General features: G+C 41.3%; 2 protein-coding genes across 4 annotated transcripts in view; one reads left to right on the top strand and one right to left on the bottom strand.

The window, feature by feature from the left end:
- Positions 1-5,750, bottom strand: part of LOC125459938 (dynein axonemal heavy chain 5-like) — a 259,757-nt gene extending 254,007 nt beyond the window's left edge. Inside the window, exon 1 of the mRNA XM_059651530.1 lies at positions 5,374-5,750. Within this exon, the coding sequence (XP_059507513.1) occupies positions 5,374-5,385 (12 nt within the window). The 5' untranslated portion in view covers positions 5,386-5,750. The remainder of the gene's footprint in view (positions 1-5,373) is intronic.
- The window catches only part of LOC125460059 (inactive serine/threonine-protein kinase VRK3-like), a 41,163-nt gene continuing 31,258 nt past the window's right edge, over positions 5,682-15,586 (top strand). Inside the window, exons 1-4 of one of the 3 annotated variants that reach the window (XM_048547140.2) lie at positions 5,682-5,854; positions 11,329-11,406; positions 14,334-14,472; positions 15,043-15,192. In XM_048547140.2, the coding sequence (XP_048403097.1) occupies positions 11,368-11,406; positions 14,334-14,472; positions 15,043-15,192 (328 nt within the window). In that variant the 5' untranslated portion in view covers positions 5,682-5,854; positions 11,329-11,367. Of the gene's footprint in view, positions 5,855-11,263; positions 11,407-14,328; positions 14,473-15,042; positions 15,193-15,586 lie in introns of all 3 variants that reach the window. The other 2 variants (XM_048547138.2, XM_059651645.1) reach the window with 2 other exon arrangements.

The following is a 15,586-nucleotide window of genomic DNA, read 5'->3' as shown; positions in this document are numbered from 1 at the left end:
CTACCAGAGGTGGTGGTTGAGGCAGATATGATCGGGACATTTAAGGTACTTTTAGATAAGCACATGAATATGCAAAGTATGTGGGGATATGGGCCAAGGACAGGCAGAAGGGATTAGTTTAATTTGGTGTAATATATGGAACATTGTAGGCCAAAGGACTTGTTCCTGTGCTGCAGTTTTGTGTTCCATGTCTGGGATCAGCCTTTCTTTCACAGCACAGATTATCAGATTTGCAGAACAGATCCTGGACTTCGTGTTGAAACTAAATCTCACAGTCCCAGCACAGGAAGCTGTTACTTCTCGTGTGAAAGACTTCTAGCTGCAAGAACAAACACAAATATTTTCAGTTGAGAACACATTTAACAGTGTTTAACGGAGTTTCCTTTTGATCTCAATTTTAAAGCGATTTATTCAGTGTGTGTATTCCACTGTTTACACCCAAACTATTCCTTTAAAATAGTTCCTGTAAAGTCTTAATTAAATTTGGGGCAATACAATGGCTCAGTGCTTAGCACACCTGCCTCACAGCACCAGGGTAATAAAATGTGAGGCTGGATGAACACAGCAGGCCAAGCAGCATCTCAGGAGCACAAAAGCTGACGTTTCGGGCCTAGACCCTTCATCAGAGAGGGGGATGGGGAGAGGGAACTGGAATAAATAGGGAGAGAGGGGAAGGTGGACCGAAGATGGAGAGTAAAGAAGATAGGTGGAGAGAGTATAGGTGGGGAGGTAGGGAGGGGATAGGTCAGTCCAGGGAAGACGGACAGGTCAAGGAGGTGGGATGAGGTTAGTAGGTAGATGGGGGTGCGGCTTGGGGTGGGAGGAAGGGATGGGTGAGAGGAAGAACCGGTTAGGGAGGCAGAGACAGGTTGGACTGGTTTTGGGATGCAGTGGGTGGAGGGGACGAACTGGGCTGGTTTAGGGATGCTCTTCCCCCCCCACCCACTGCCTCCCTAACCGGTTCTTTGTGCTCCTGAGATGCTGGTTGGCCTGCTGTGTTCATCCAGCCTCACATTTTATTATCTTGGAATTCTCCAGCATCTGCAGTTCCCATTATCTCTCACAGCACCAGGGACCCAGTTCGATTCCACCCTCAGGCGACTGTCTGTGTGGAGCTTGCACATTCTCCCCATATCTGTGTGCATTTCCTCTGGATGTTCCGGTTTCCTCCGACAGTCCAAAAATGTGCAGGCTGGGTGAATTGGCCATGCTAAATTGCCCGTAGTGTTCAGGGATGTGTAGATTGGGTGGGATGGTCTGAAGGTCGATGTGGACTTGTTGGGCCAAAGGGCCTGTTTCTACGCTGTGGGGATTCTATGAATATTACAATAAAACTATTGGCTTCAGATACGCACTGCATTTCTGAAGAAGCTTAAGATAGGAACTGCTGGCTATAAGGGTGGAGCTAAGCCTGAATGGGGAAAACAAAAATGTAGTGGCAACATGTTATCTTAATAGACCTCTTCGAGCATGATGTGACACACCAATGCAACATGGGATTTGAACCCAGTTCTTGCGGTTCAGAGGTAAGGAGACTCTTAATGCACCACAAGATTCCAACTGCTCAGACCATCTGGGCTAATGTTTCTACATTGCAATATCAAGGTCCTGTAAAATATTGGGGGCCACAAATTTTGGCTCTTTAGTGTCTGGTTTTTCAGCTATGGCAAGTGTCATTTTAGCTCCAAAAAAGAGCCTGCAGGATCTGTGCACACATTTGGTGCGAGACAGACAGCACACCTTTCTCAGTATTTCAAATTTTGTAACATTCATATTTGCTCGTTCTTGTTCATTCGATTAACTGTAACGGTTTTCTGTTCCTTTTGAAAGTTCTCACTGGGCCTCAAATGAAACAAGTTACCTTATCTGTTCAAGGACAATGCCTTCTGACTTCCTATCCCTGATCCAAACCTTCTGACTGGTACCAAAGCTGATGAATTCTTTGCTGTATGCTCAAAATTTTACTAGTTCTGTTTTTTCGTTTTGTCATTTTCAATTATTATTTTTCTGTTGTTGGCTAAAGATGAAATATTTTAACACAATTTTGCTGTAACACTGAGATTTGCGTCCTTAGCCTTCTGCCCATAAGTAACTCTGCTGGCAATGATGTTACCGAACAGTTTTGTTCTGTAATTCAGTGAATCCCAATCACTACTCTTAATTATTAGCATCTTTAAGATTTTCACCACACTTAGCTTCTGTAATGGACTGTGGTTCAAGAGAAGAACTAGGGACATGATTATTGAGGATTCCACTGTCAATCCCCTAAGGTATTCATTCACAAATTGTAGGCCACTATCTGAAACAAACTAATTTGAGTACCCATTTGTAGAAAAGACTTTCTTCAGTGATTTGATCACTGTTTCAGCTGTTAATGCAAGAAATCTGGTGACATCTAGCCATCTGTCCTACCATCTTATTGAAGAACTTCATCTACTTTTTCCTGAAGACCTATTACATTCTATATATGCAATTTTGTTCAATGAAGCCATCTTTTGATCCTTTAAGATACAGAGGGCTTTTAACTTTTGTTGCATATTTTAATCAGCAAAACTGCTTCAAATGTCCTGTATTCTGTACTGGAAACATTCTCCTCCCACTGCTTGGTATTCCTGCTGTCTGCAATACCTGTAGCTTCACGACATAAACCCTTCAAAATAGACTGCTGTTTTCCGCTCTTGTCCTGTTTTCACAGGCTTGGAAGTGGTTAGAGATGCTTTCTTTTGGCCGATGCAACTATTTTATTCCTCCAAAGCCTTAGTGTTTCCTCAGATTATTGCCCAATTCAGCACTTTGGCCTGCATAGCATGCTGAGCTGTTTGTCCAAATCTTTGAATCATTTTCGGAGGACTTTTTACAGTCAATCACAAATAAATTCATCTTCAATGCTCCATGTTCTCAACAACTGACAGTCTTATATGGGTCTGTGTGAGAAACAATGTGATGGATTCCCTTGGTTGCTTGGATTTCTAATTAAATCACACTCATTTGATTACAAAGTACTGTTTTGGGCTAAAATATATCAAATGACTTTAATTTGGATTCAAAATCCGTAGGCGTCTCTTCCACCCACATCTCGGGAATGTTATTAGCAATAAGCCTGAATGCATACAGGAATGTATTAAGCTGGTGATATTTGGCAGACACTTGATACTGTTCCTTACTTTTGCAACTTTTTTTTTCATAACTCTCAAAGCTGAGCTGTCTGAAGTCCTTTTAAGATTTTCAATGACTGCAGGATGGCCAATGACTCCCTGACTAGTGCTAACATTGCCTTCAGTGTCCATGTGCCTCTCACTCCACTAGTTACAGGTTGCTAACCTGAAAATGCTCCTCTTATCCCAATATTCTGTCTTCTGTTAGTTAGCCAATCCTCTATTCATGCTAAGATATCACATACAACACAATGGGCTCTTAGTGAGTAGCCTAATATTTGATACCTTAAGGCATATAAATCTCTCATGACTCTCAGCAAGTAGTCCATGTTATTTCAACAAGGAGCCAGGATTGGGCAGAATGCAAAATTGCCATAGACGCCAGTCCCACAATTATCTACCAGGATATTTTTGGGAAGTTTTAATCAGTAACCACCACCATTAAAGCAGCAGAAAGGCAAGCATTTTTTTAAACTGCTGGTTTCAATCTTCTTATAATGTGGGGATAAGTTTTGTGATGGTGGAAAAGTAGACAAATGCTTTCATTCTAAGAATTGACAGGTTTAAGGAAACTGAATTCACCCATCTAATTTTTTACTTTGTGCACTGGGATGTTGAAATAATCAATAGCTAGCAATACTTTATACTTCTGTATTGCTTATAATAAAACATTGCAAGACCCTTCACAAGGGGCACGATAAAATGACACTTAGCGACCTAAAGGCAATATTAGGTCAGAAAATCAAAATGTTTGATCTGAAGTGATAAGTCTTAAGGAGTGTCTTAAGGAGGAAAGCAAGGTGTAGAGATGTTAGAAGAGTATTCCAGAGCTTAAGGCTGGGGCAGCTGAAGGCACTGCCACCACTGGCAGAAATGTTAAAATCAGGAATGCATGAGTTCGAATTAGAGGAATGCAGATGTGTCAAAGGGCGTGGGATTCCAAGGGTTTAAGAGTTAAAAGCTGTAATGCCATGGAAGTATTTCATAAAAGGATGAGAATTTTAATATCACTTTATTGCTTCCCAGGAGCCAATGTAGATCAGTGAACACAGAATGGAACAGAATTTGTTTCAAGTTAAGACATGGACTATGCATTTTTGGATGGCCTTCAAGGTTACAGAAAGTAAAATGTGGGACACAATCCAGGAGTGTGATGAAATAATTATGTCGAAATGAAACAAAAACATGAACAATGGTTTCAGCAACAAATAAGCTGAGGCAGAGGCTGATTTGAGCAATTTTATGGGGTGAGAATAGATAACGTCAGTGGTGGTGCAAATACAAGATCTAAAGCTAACCCTATTAATTGTGGATGAGAAATAGGAAGGGATCAAGCTACCTATAGTAATTGTGATTGAAAAATAGGAAGGGGCCAAGGATACATCCTCTGTAGGACACCAAAGGTAGTGGTATGGGTCAGAAACAGAAGCAAATGACTCTGTTTTATCTTGAATAGACATAGCATGGCATAGTGACTCAGCGGTTAGCACTGCTGCATCACAGAGCCAAGGACTCAAGGTTTGATCCCAGTCTCACGTGACTGTGTGTGGAGTTTGTACATTTTCCCCGTGTATACGTGGGTTTCCTCCGGGTGCTCAGTTTCCTCCCACAGTCCAAAGATGTATTGGCTATGCGGATTAGCCATGGAAAATTCAGAGATAGGAAAGGTTTGGGGTGGGATGCTCTTTGGAGGGTTGGTATGGGCTAAAAATGACCTGCTCCGACATTGTAGGGCTTCTATGTTTCTAAAAGATGGGAACTAGACCTCTAGGCCGGAAACGTCAGCGTTCCTGCTCCTCTGATGCTGCTTGGCCTGCTGTGTTCATCCAGCTCCACACCTTGTTACCTCAGATTCTCCAGCATCTGTAGTTCCTACTATCTCAGGAACTAGAGTACTGTTTAGTTTTGGTCCCTTTAGGGAGGGATATATTTGCACCGGAAACGGTTCTGGGAAGGTTCACTACGTTTTATTCCAAAAATTTCTCAGCTAGGACAGAGATGAGAGGAATTCCTTGTCAGAGGGTCTGTAATCTTCAGAATTCTGTAGCCAGAAGGCAAAGGTGTCTGCGTTGTTGAATATTTGCAAGGCTGAGCTGGACAGATTTTTAAACTACATATCAAAGATTAGGAGGGAACAGACAGTAAAGTGGAATTAAGACTTTGCTTAGCTATGATTTTATCAAACGGTGGAGATGGTTCGAGCGACCAAATGGCTTACTCCTGTTCGCATTTCTTCTCTTCGCCGTGTACTTAATGAGCTCTATCTATCTGCGTCCTTTCCACGGTCTCGCCAACATAGCAACGCGAGGAGCAAGTTGTCTCCACCGGTAAGTTTTGAGACCTTCTAGAGGCGGATAACCTGGTTAGACATGCATTCGTAACCCGTTCGATAAGCTTTCTTTGTTTTTAAAGTTTTCTGTGAGATATGAGCACGATGAGTTTTGACCGCTGTGTGACCTCACCCCAGTTCTGAATGTAGGAGGGGTAGGAGAGACGGTTGATGAGGAAGCAGTGGAGCACGCCTCCGAGCTGCCTGCTTCACGCGCAAACCTGGAGCGTGACAATCGCTCGCGCCCTTGCCTCTGGGCTGGCAGTTCCACCCGGCGGTTGAGGTATCGTCAGTTCCGGTCGTCGCCTCCTTGCGGGTCATACACGCCGATTCAGAAAGGCTCTGCAGCCGCTTGTGGCGGTGTTCTCAGGTAGGTATGTAAGCGGTCGGTCTTTACTACCCTTGGCCGCTGAACCATGTCAGGCCCGGTTCGCCCATTGATCGAGCCCACAATGTTACTGAAGCCTGGCGCTAGATTTGATACATTGGGAGCCACAGCCAGTCATCCCGTTTGTAACGTCGCAGGAATCCAGAAAATGTCAATAAAACGATCCCATTTATCGTCGTTCAACAGTACCCCGCCTGCAAGTCAGAGGGAAGAGGGAGTTCTGTTTGGCTTTATTTTTCAGTTTCAGAACTTTCAGGAAGGAAGCCTGGGCCTGGCCAGATCTGTGTTATGGGCAAAACGATGAGTTAAGGAACCAAACATCTAATGACTGTATTTAGAGGTCAGATTATTTTTGACAACATGCTGTCTTCAAAATTCTTATCTTCATTGCTGACATTTTTCATGGTCTCCTGCAGCCTTACCATTCCAGCCTTGTCAAAGTCTGTACTGCCCAAGATGGACAGTTCTTAGAAACGGTCGGAGGAATTGTGATTTGTCTGTTCCCTCGGCACACTCCATGTGATGCTGACTGCGCACCAACTTTATTTTGGGTGCCCATTACCAAAGGTTGCACTAAACCTGCCATAGAGTGACTGCATAACTCAGCAGGGAGTTTGTGATCATAAGCTTGTGTGAATGAAAGCTATGATCAGCTGTATGACTGGAAGATAGCTGCAAGAATACTGGTGGTGTGACTGAGTTGAGGGAATGGATGCTGGCATCCTAAGATGCTACTGGCAGTCCCCTGGGGTGGTGCCACAGCAATCCTCGTAATCATTTGGAAAGCAGATTGGATATCTGAGACATATTTGAACACAGCTGCAGCAATAAAGAAGTCAAAATTACCTTGTATGACAAATGCCTTTGTTTCTGCTGAAACAACAATCCGTTCTGTGGCTTCTGCTTATGCTGTCACAGAAAAGGAGACATTGACTGTTTGATGTTGTGTCCTCAAGAATGCTCATAAAGTTGGTCTCCACATTCACATTGGAAAGATTGGTCTTTAGGATCAGTATTCCATGTTCCTTGATGTTACACACAGGTTTTCTTAAAGGCCTGTCAGTGCACAAAACATTTGTGTGCCTTTAGCCTTTACCATCAAAGATGCTTCTCGTGATTCTCTGCAGTATAACCCATTTACAAACTGTACTGCAGCAAGCTGACATGTCTTATTTTCATCCCCAACCCTGTTTGTAAGCTACTCATTCCCAGTGACTGACGATGTGCTGATTCCACCTTTCTGAAATGCAGTCCTCATCTTGTCATCTAGTTGCATTCCATTTTAAGGACGCACCACAAAAGGGCAATGACTCAAACATACTTTTTCACTGAGATTCAGCAAGTGAATTGTTTCCTGAACACCCTAGTCAAATATGGTCTTGTGCTGATAGTCCAACTTTCTTCTCTGTCTTGCACCTTACCATGCTTGACATGTCTTCTGTTCATTATCCCAGTTGTGCTGTATTCCAATGCCTGCCAGTGAGCACATGTCTGAGAACAGCTATTTTGAGCATTAAGTCATATGAAATCAAGACAAAAGTCTTTCAGTGCCTGTCACATCAATTTGATAACTTTTACAGAACTCTAGGAAGCACCAAACACTACTACAATCAAACCAACAGCTGGTACAAAATACTCAACAGCTGACCTAAAATTTGTTGGTATCCTTTTAAATAATATTGATGCAGCATCTTCCTGCTGCTGTGCATTTTCAGCTGTGAATGTTTTGGAGTATACCAGCTAGAGCATTGAGTTCAAATGCATCAAATACTTGTAGATGGTTATGATCTACCTACTTTGCATATTTCCTGAGCCCCTCATCATGTTCTGTAATGACTTCAGTATATATTTGGCATGGTCCTACTTGAAATACACGAGTCATGAGCACCTCTTTGAATCTAGAAATGAATTCATAGTGTCAAAAAAAAACAAGCATTAACAATCTGGATTTTGCATTCCACATCTCAGTTTGACTGCCCTGTGCCTCCACTTTTAGCGTACTGTGCGTTATTCATGGACCTCTTCTTCTCACACTCTACATTTAGCAGAATGTTCTTAATTATCTTCCTGAATGTTTGCCTTTGTAAATAGTCAATCATACAGCATGGAAACAGACCCTTTGGTTCTACTGGTCCACACCAACCATGTTCTGAACCCAAACTAGTCCCAGCTGCCTGTGTTTGTCCCATATCCCTCTAATCTTTCCAATTCATGAACCCATCTATATGTCTTTTAAACATTGCATTTGTTCTTGCCTTTAAAAGCCGCTGCTGTGACCTATAAATTGCTCTTTCAGCTGCATTCCCTCTTCCATTTTGCAAACTGCCTTGATTAATTTATGCTAATGATATAGTTAGGCTATATTTTCTATATTATCTCCTCTTTACATTCATTTTTATATTTGTTCATGGAATTTGTGCACCATTGTCTAGACCTGCATTTATTGTCCATCTCTGATCGCTCTGATGCACTGCCTTCTTTAACTGCTGTAATCTTTGGGGCTGAACCAAAGTTCCTTTAGGAAAGGTGTCCCAGGATTGTGAACTAGCGATTATGATGGAATCAGCAATTTGATTCCAAATCAGGTTAGTGTTTGACTTGGAGGGGAGCTTGCAAGTGCTGGTGTTCCTATGCATATGCAGCCTTTGTCTTCTTAGATTGTAGAGGTCTTGGGTTAGGAAGGTGCAGTTCAAGAACCTTGGCAAGTTGTTGCCTTGCAAGTTGTGATTGGTACACATTGCTACTACTGTGCATCAGTGGTGAGGGGCGTGAATATAGAAGGTCATGAATGGGTTGTCACTCAAACAGGCTGCTTTGTCCTGGATGGTGTCGAGCAGTTTGTAGCTGTGCATTGTCCAAACAAGTGGAGAGTATTTCACACTTCTAACTTTTGCTGTACAGATGATGAATAGATCTTGAGGTGTGTTGCCCATTGCAGAATTCCCAACTTTTGACCTGTTATAGAACATAGAACAGTACAGCACAGAACAGGCCCTTCAGCCCACAATGTTGTGCCGACCATTGATCCTCATGTATGCACCCTCAAATTTCTGTGACCATATACATGTCCAGCAGTCTCTTAAATGACCCCAATGACCTTGCTTCCACAACTGCTGGCAACGCATTCCATGCTCTCACAACTCTGCGTAAAGAACCTGCCTCTGACATCCCCTCTATACTTTCCACCAACCAGCTTAAAACTATGATCCCTCGTGTTAGCCATTTCTGCCCTGGGAAATAGTCTCTGGCTATCAACTCTATCTATGCCTCTCATTATCTTGTATACCTCAATTAGGTCCCCTCTCCTCCTCCTTTTCTCCAATGAAAAGAGACCGAGCTCAAAATTTATATATTTATATAGCTGATTTATATAGCTGATCCAGTTCAGTTTTTGAATAATTCTAACTCCCAGGATGTTGTCCATGGAGAATTCAACAATGATACTGCCATTGAATTTCAGGGAGAGGTTGTTGGATTCTGTCTTGTTTCAGTTTGTCATTGTCTGGCACATGTGTGAATGTTACTTGCCACATTTAAGCCAAAGCCTGGTGCTGAATTTTAGTTCATCATTGACTCTGACAATTGAAGGAGTTAGTAAAGTAATTTACTGAAGAAGGAAGTAAAGACATTAACTTTTAGAAGACATTGTAGAGTGATTTACTGAAGGTTCGACAGTGAATCAGACACAGTTTATTAACAAAAGCTTTAAAAGCTTTTAGGAGAAGCAAAAGGGCCTCACCAAACTTCTCAACTATTACAGACAATATCAAAGCTTATATACATTTGCTGTTACTCACCACCCTCCCCCTCAAATCATGTACACAGTTCTTCAATCTGTTCCCGGTGTCTTGCAAAGCGGGTGTTTCATCTTGATTGCGTAACGTTTGATTTAAAGGTCCTTTGTGTTGTTGATCCCTTTACTTCCTTCAGTAAGTTAATATCTTTACTTCCTTCTTCAGGAAATTATCTTACTTGCTCCTTCACAATATACTTAATGTCAGAGATGCACAAGATCTTGGTTAATTATAATCAAGTTAGTTATTATTATGTGTATGTGACTGATAAGCAAATGTTAACACTTCTGTTCTGCCAATAAATTTTGATATTATGATAAAGGAAAATGATGGACATTAGTATTCTTAGATTTACGGAAGACTTTTGATAAAGACCCCTACAGGAGGCTTGTTAGAAGGATTAACGCAGATGGGATAGCAAGTGATAATTGGCTAAAAGACAAAAAAGTGTGGAATAAATGGGTCATGCTTGCAGTAGCAAGCTATGACTAGTGGGGTACTGCAAGGATCAGTATTTTTGACTCCAGTTGTTCTAAATAAATATCGACAATTTAGACTTGGGGACCATATGCAATATTTCCAAATTTATGGATAATGAAAAAATAAGCAGGAATATGTTGTGAGGAACATATAAAGGAACTTCAGGTAGATTTGTATAGGCTTAGTGAATGGACTAGAACATGGCTGATAAAATATAAAGTGGATTAATGAGGTTGTTACTTTGGAAGGTGAAATGTTGAGTATTTCTTAAATGATATTGAAAACTGTAGATGTGCAAAGACACCTCGGTGTTCTTGACAGTAGTTCACTGAAGGCTGTCATGCAGGTGCAACAAGTTGTTAGGAAGGCTAATGGAATGTTAGATAACAAGGTGTAGAGCTGGATGAACACAGCAGGCCAAGCAGGAAAGCTGATGTTTCAGGTCTGGACCCTTCTTCAGAAAGGATCTTCATTTCTGAAGAAGGGTCCATGCCCGAGATGTCAGCTTTCCTGCTCCCCTGATGCTGCTTGGCCTGCTGCGTTCATCCAGCTCTACACCTTGTTATCTCAGATTCTCCAGCATCGGCAGTACATACTATCTCTTAATGGAATGTTGGCCTTTATTATAAGAGGATGCAAGTACAGGAGTAGGAAGGTTTTGCTTCAATTGTATATGACATTGGTTAGACCACATCAGGAGGACTATGTGCAGTTTAGGTTTACTTGTTTCAGAAAAGCTGTTGCCATAGAGGAATGCCATGAAGTGACACCAGTTTTATTTCCATGATGTTAGGACTGTCCTGTGTAGAGAGACTGAGCAAACTGGGCTGTACTCTGGAGTTTTGAAGAATGAGAGGTGATCACGTTGAAATTTATGTTTAAATTTAAATGGTTGAGGAGGCTGATACCCAGGGGACACTTTTTTAAAATGGAAATGCCACTCGAGTCTGAAATGAGAAATTTACCGATAATTTTTTTTAAGAAAACTGGTAATTTTGATAACCTCTTCCTCCTCTTTTATTGAAGCTTATTGCAATGTACTTTTACATCTTACTGATCCAGATAATCCTATCCAGGAAATGTGAATCTAACAGCCTGTACTTTTCTAACTTTTCAGAATGATCTTTAAATTCTGTCCAGAGTGTGGCCAAAAGATAGAAACTACTTTTAATTTTTGTCCAGCTTGTGGTTTCAAGATACCTAAAGAAGAGACTGAGGAAGATGTGCCATCTGTTTCTGTCCAGTCCACAGCATCTCCAGGTAACGTGTTTTATTAATTTCTCCCTGGCCCGTCATGATTTTCTGTATCTAAAGTTAGCGATTAATTGATGATGAACAATGGGATCCCCAAGTTCAACTTTGGTTTTGTTTCCTGTCAATTAGTAGTGATTCTATATCACAGGAAGAAAAAGCATCCACAAATGACTGCCACGGTTGCCTGCCACTTTAACACACCACCTTATTCCCTGGCCAACATCTGTGTCAGGCTTGCTGTAGTGTTCCAGCAAAGGCCAGTGCAAGTTGGAAGAAGCAATGCCTCATTTTTCACTTGGGGACCCTTTAGTCCTCCAGACTCGATTTAGAGTCCAATAATTTTATGGCCTGAACGCTGCTATGTCAGAGTTCCCTACCCTACGCACCAGGCCTTGTTATCAGATAAGTCTGCCATTACATACTAGCTATTGTTAGTCATTAAATCCCCATTAACAGCTATTCACTCTCCTAGCCAGATCGTTATCAACTCCTTTGTCTGTCAAGCAGTTGTTTTTTTCATAGAATCCTGACAGTGCGGAAATAGGCCCTTCGGCACATTAAATCCACACTGAACCTTGGAGCATCCAACCTGCCATTTCTTAATCTACGTATCCCTGAACACTAAATTGGCAATTTAGCATGGCCAATCCACCTAGTCTGCACACCTTTGGACTGTAGGAGGAAACTGGACCACCCAGAGGAAACCCACGCAGACACAGGAGAATGTGGAAACTCTACACAGACAGTTGCCCGAGGGTGGAATTGAACCCAGGCCCCTAGCGCTGTGAGGCAGCAGTGCTAACCACTGAGCCACCATGCTGCCCCTTGTTCTCCCTCTTTGGGTTCTATCCCCGCCTATCATTTGCTCCTTGCCCCCTCCCCCAGCCCTATCTTCAGCATGTAAACCAACATTTTCCTAGCTACCATCAGTTCTGAGGAAGGGTCATCAGACCTGAAATATTAACCAGTTTTTCTTTACAGATGCTGCCAGACATGCAGAGTTTTTCCAGCAACTTTGTTTTTGTTCCTGATTTACCGCGTAGCAGTTCTTTCGGTTTTTATCCACATATGTAACTCTTCAAATGTTTGTTCCTCTAGTTAAGATTTTCTCACTTGTCATATCTGGGATGGATTAAAAAGTAGCATTTTCCACAATTGTTTTTCATTTACTCACACTGATTCCGGTTTCAAGTAAGAGTGCAGGAGCACATACAAACAGCAGTACCAGGCATATCTAAAAATGAGTTGTCAACCTGGTGAAGCTATAAAATAAACTACTTGCATGCCAAATAGCATTAGCAACAAGTGCTAAACAGAGTAACCGATTCCACAATCAATTACTTAAGTCTCAGCTCTGCAGCCCTACCAGACATGAATGTTGGTGGGCAATTAAGCAACTCACTGGCAGTGGAGGTTCTATAGATATTCTCATCCTCAAAAGTGTAGGAGCCTAGTCCATCAGTGCAAAGGATTTGCAGCAAATGTTAGCCAGAAGTTCTGAGCAAATGACCTATGATACAGGAATCGTCATCACAACTGCCAGTCTTCAGCCGATTTGATTCACTCCACATGATATCGCAAAATGGCTGGAGGCCCTGGTGGGCAAAAATGTTGGGCTGTGGCAACATTGCAGTATTAGTGCTGAAGAACATGCTGCATCCCTGGTCAGGCGTTTTTATCACAGCTGAAACATTGGCAACTACCTAACAATCTGGGGAATTATCCAATCCTGTGCATAAAACAGGACAGATAAAACACAACTAATTATCATCCTCTTACTTGACTCTTGATCATTAGTAAGGTAATAGAAGGTATCATCAATAGTGTTTGCTTCATAATAACCTGCTCACTGACACACTGTTTTAGTTCCGACAGGTCTGCTCGGCTCTTGACCTTATTGCAGTCATATCCAATATGGAGAGAAAGATCTGAACTTCAGATGTGAAGTGAGAGTGACTAGCCTTGACATCAAGGCCACATATGGCCAAATGTAGCGTCAGAGTGTTTTAGCAAAACTAGAGTAAATAGGATTTGGGAAAAACATTATACTTGTTGTAGACATACCTAGAAGAAGGAAGATGGTAGTGGTAGTTGCAAGTTGGCCATCCCAGGTCTGTGGAACCTCAGGAGTTCCTCAGGGTAGTGTTCGAGGCCCGACTGTCTTCATCTGTTTCAATGATCATCTCCCCTCCATCATAAGGTCCATGAATTAATATAAACAAATCTACAACCATTCACTGTCTGTACCACCGATGGGATACAATGCAGATACTGACCATCTACCAGATGCTGTGCACAAGATCACCAAGGCCCCTTAAATAGAACTATTTCCAAGTCATAACCACTATCATCTGGAAAGATAATGGTGGCAGGTGCATGGGAACAGTACCTTCACATTCCGCCTCAAGCCTTCCGCAATCCTTACTTTGAAAAATGTTTTTCACTGAGTCAAAATCCTGGAACTCTGAATCCTCCATAACAGCATTGAGTGTACCCACGTAAAATGGAATGCAGCTGTTCAAGAAGATAGCTCACCACTACCTTCTGTTGAATAGGTAATAAACACTGGCTGCCTTCTTTCGAAGTTCTTCATGCTTCGTCTGTCTTTCCTTCTGAAATGTGCATTGACACATTTTACTACGTTGTAAATGAAGTTATTAGTTAATTGTTGATAATTGGCATTGTAAGTCCTCAACTCAATAACCTGCTAAAAGAAATGTCTTTCTTACACTTGGAACTTTGTCTATAGAGCCTGCGAAACGAGTTCATTTGTGTTGATTTCTGTGGCAAGCGCTGGTACAAGTTAAGCACCCGTTACTGGAGCTGCTTGGCTGCTAACATTTTAAAATTCAAGTGTTAAAGGTTACTTGTACTTTGTAACATTATGCTGTAGTCTTTAAAATGGTTACATTTTCATTCTCCTTTCAGCTCAGACTGTGCCCAATGCAGAGGTGCCCAAAACAAAGCACACCCCTGTGAAAATAATCCACCCGAAAAGGGAGATAGCTTCTCCAAAGAGAAAACGAGAAATGGAAACGAGTTTTCAAAGTTCCCCTACAAAACTTTCACATGGTAAGTTCTCACCATGGAAGACATCCAATCGAATGGTTGTGTTTAAATAAAGTTGCTGATTTAATATGAAACACCAGGATTTGGAAACTATTGATTCAACTTTATTTGCTTGAGGACCCTTTTGATACCAGTTTGGCCTGCAAGACTTCTAACCAGACATTATTTTTGTCGCTATTAATTTCTAATGAAGCAGAGAAAGAACATTACATGCAGTATTGTACAAAACAATTTCCATAGCCTTGTTTGTTTGATTTTGTTTTTTGCTGCGTTTGTATGTTGGGTTTCCAAGTCCCAGCTGGGTCAATTTTAACCTACCTAAAGGAATGTTTTTACAAAGTGTACTGGAGGACAGCAAATTCAGAGTAGTTTGTAGTCCTTTGTATTTTTGTACTCCTGTATTTGGAAATAGTTGAGATTTCCTGCATCACATCTGTGTGGTGCTATTATATGCTTTTCCTTTTCATCAAAAGGAAAATAACTGTTCTGAAATCAAACTGTCCTATTTCAAGTCCATACACTGCCATCAAAAATAAACAACGCTGGGCTACGTAAATGTTATTCCTTTTTTAGCTTCAAGAAATCTCAAAGGAAAACGCCAGAAAATCAATCCATTGGAACCAATTCCAGAACAAACAATCCTGACTGATCAGAACAATAAAAAATGGAAACTTGTTGAGCTTCTCACGCCAAGTGACACTGAATCTGGATTGCTTTATTCAGGTATTTTCGCCATGATTTTGCAGAATAAAATGTAGTTTCATAACAAATTTATTCTGTATAGCAATGAGACCATGTTTTGCAGTTTATTTCATGACTCTTTGAAGCACTTGTATCAAAGCCAGATGCTTTCAATTTTTGTAACTGAGTACTTTATGTATACAACTCAAAACATTTTTATGTAGGTGTTATATTTCTCGGCTAAAGCTATCATCAAATGTGCAGGTATATTTTTAGGCCTTTTCTGGCATGGGACGTGAAAATCACGGTTACTTGCATATCTTCTGCTGTAAAGTATCTTTTTATAACTTCTTTTTAAATGTTTGTTTCTTGATCCATGAAGAAAATGGCAGACTAAGGTGTGTCTAATTTATAATTCACATAAAAGTATAATCTA

Source organism: Stegostoma tigrinum, chromosome 16 (genome assembly GCF_030684315.1).
Source record: "Stegostoma tigrinum isolate sSteTig4 chromosome 16, sSteTig4.hap1, whole genome shotgun sequence".
In the NCBI taxonomy this organism is placed as follows: Eukaryota; Metazoa; Chordata; class Chondrichthyes; order Orectolobiformes; family Stegostomatidae; genus Stegostoma; species Stegostoma tigrinum.
The sequence above is the reverse complement of the archived record's forward strand: the minus strand, read 5'-3'. Positions and strand labels throughout refer to the sequence as shown.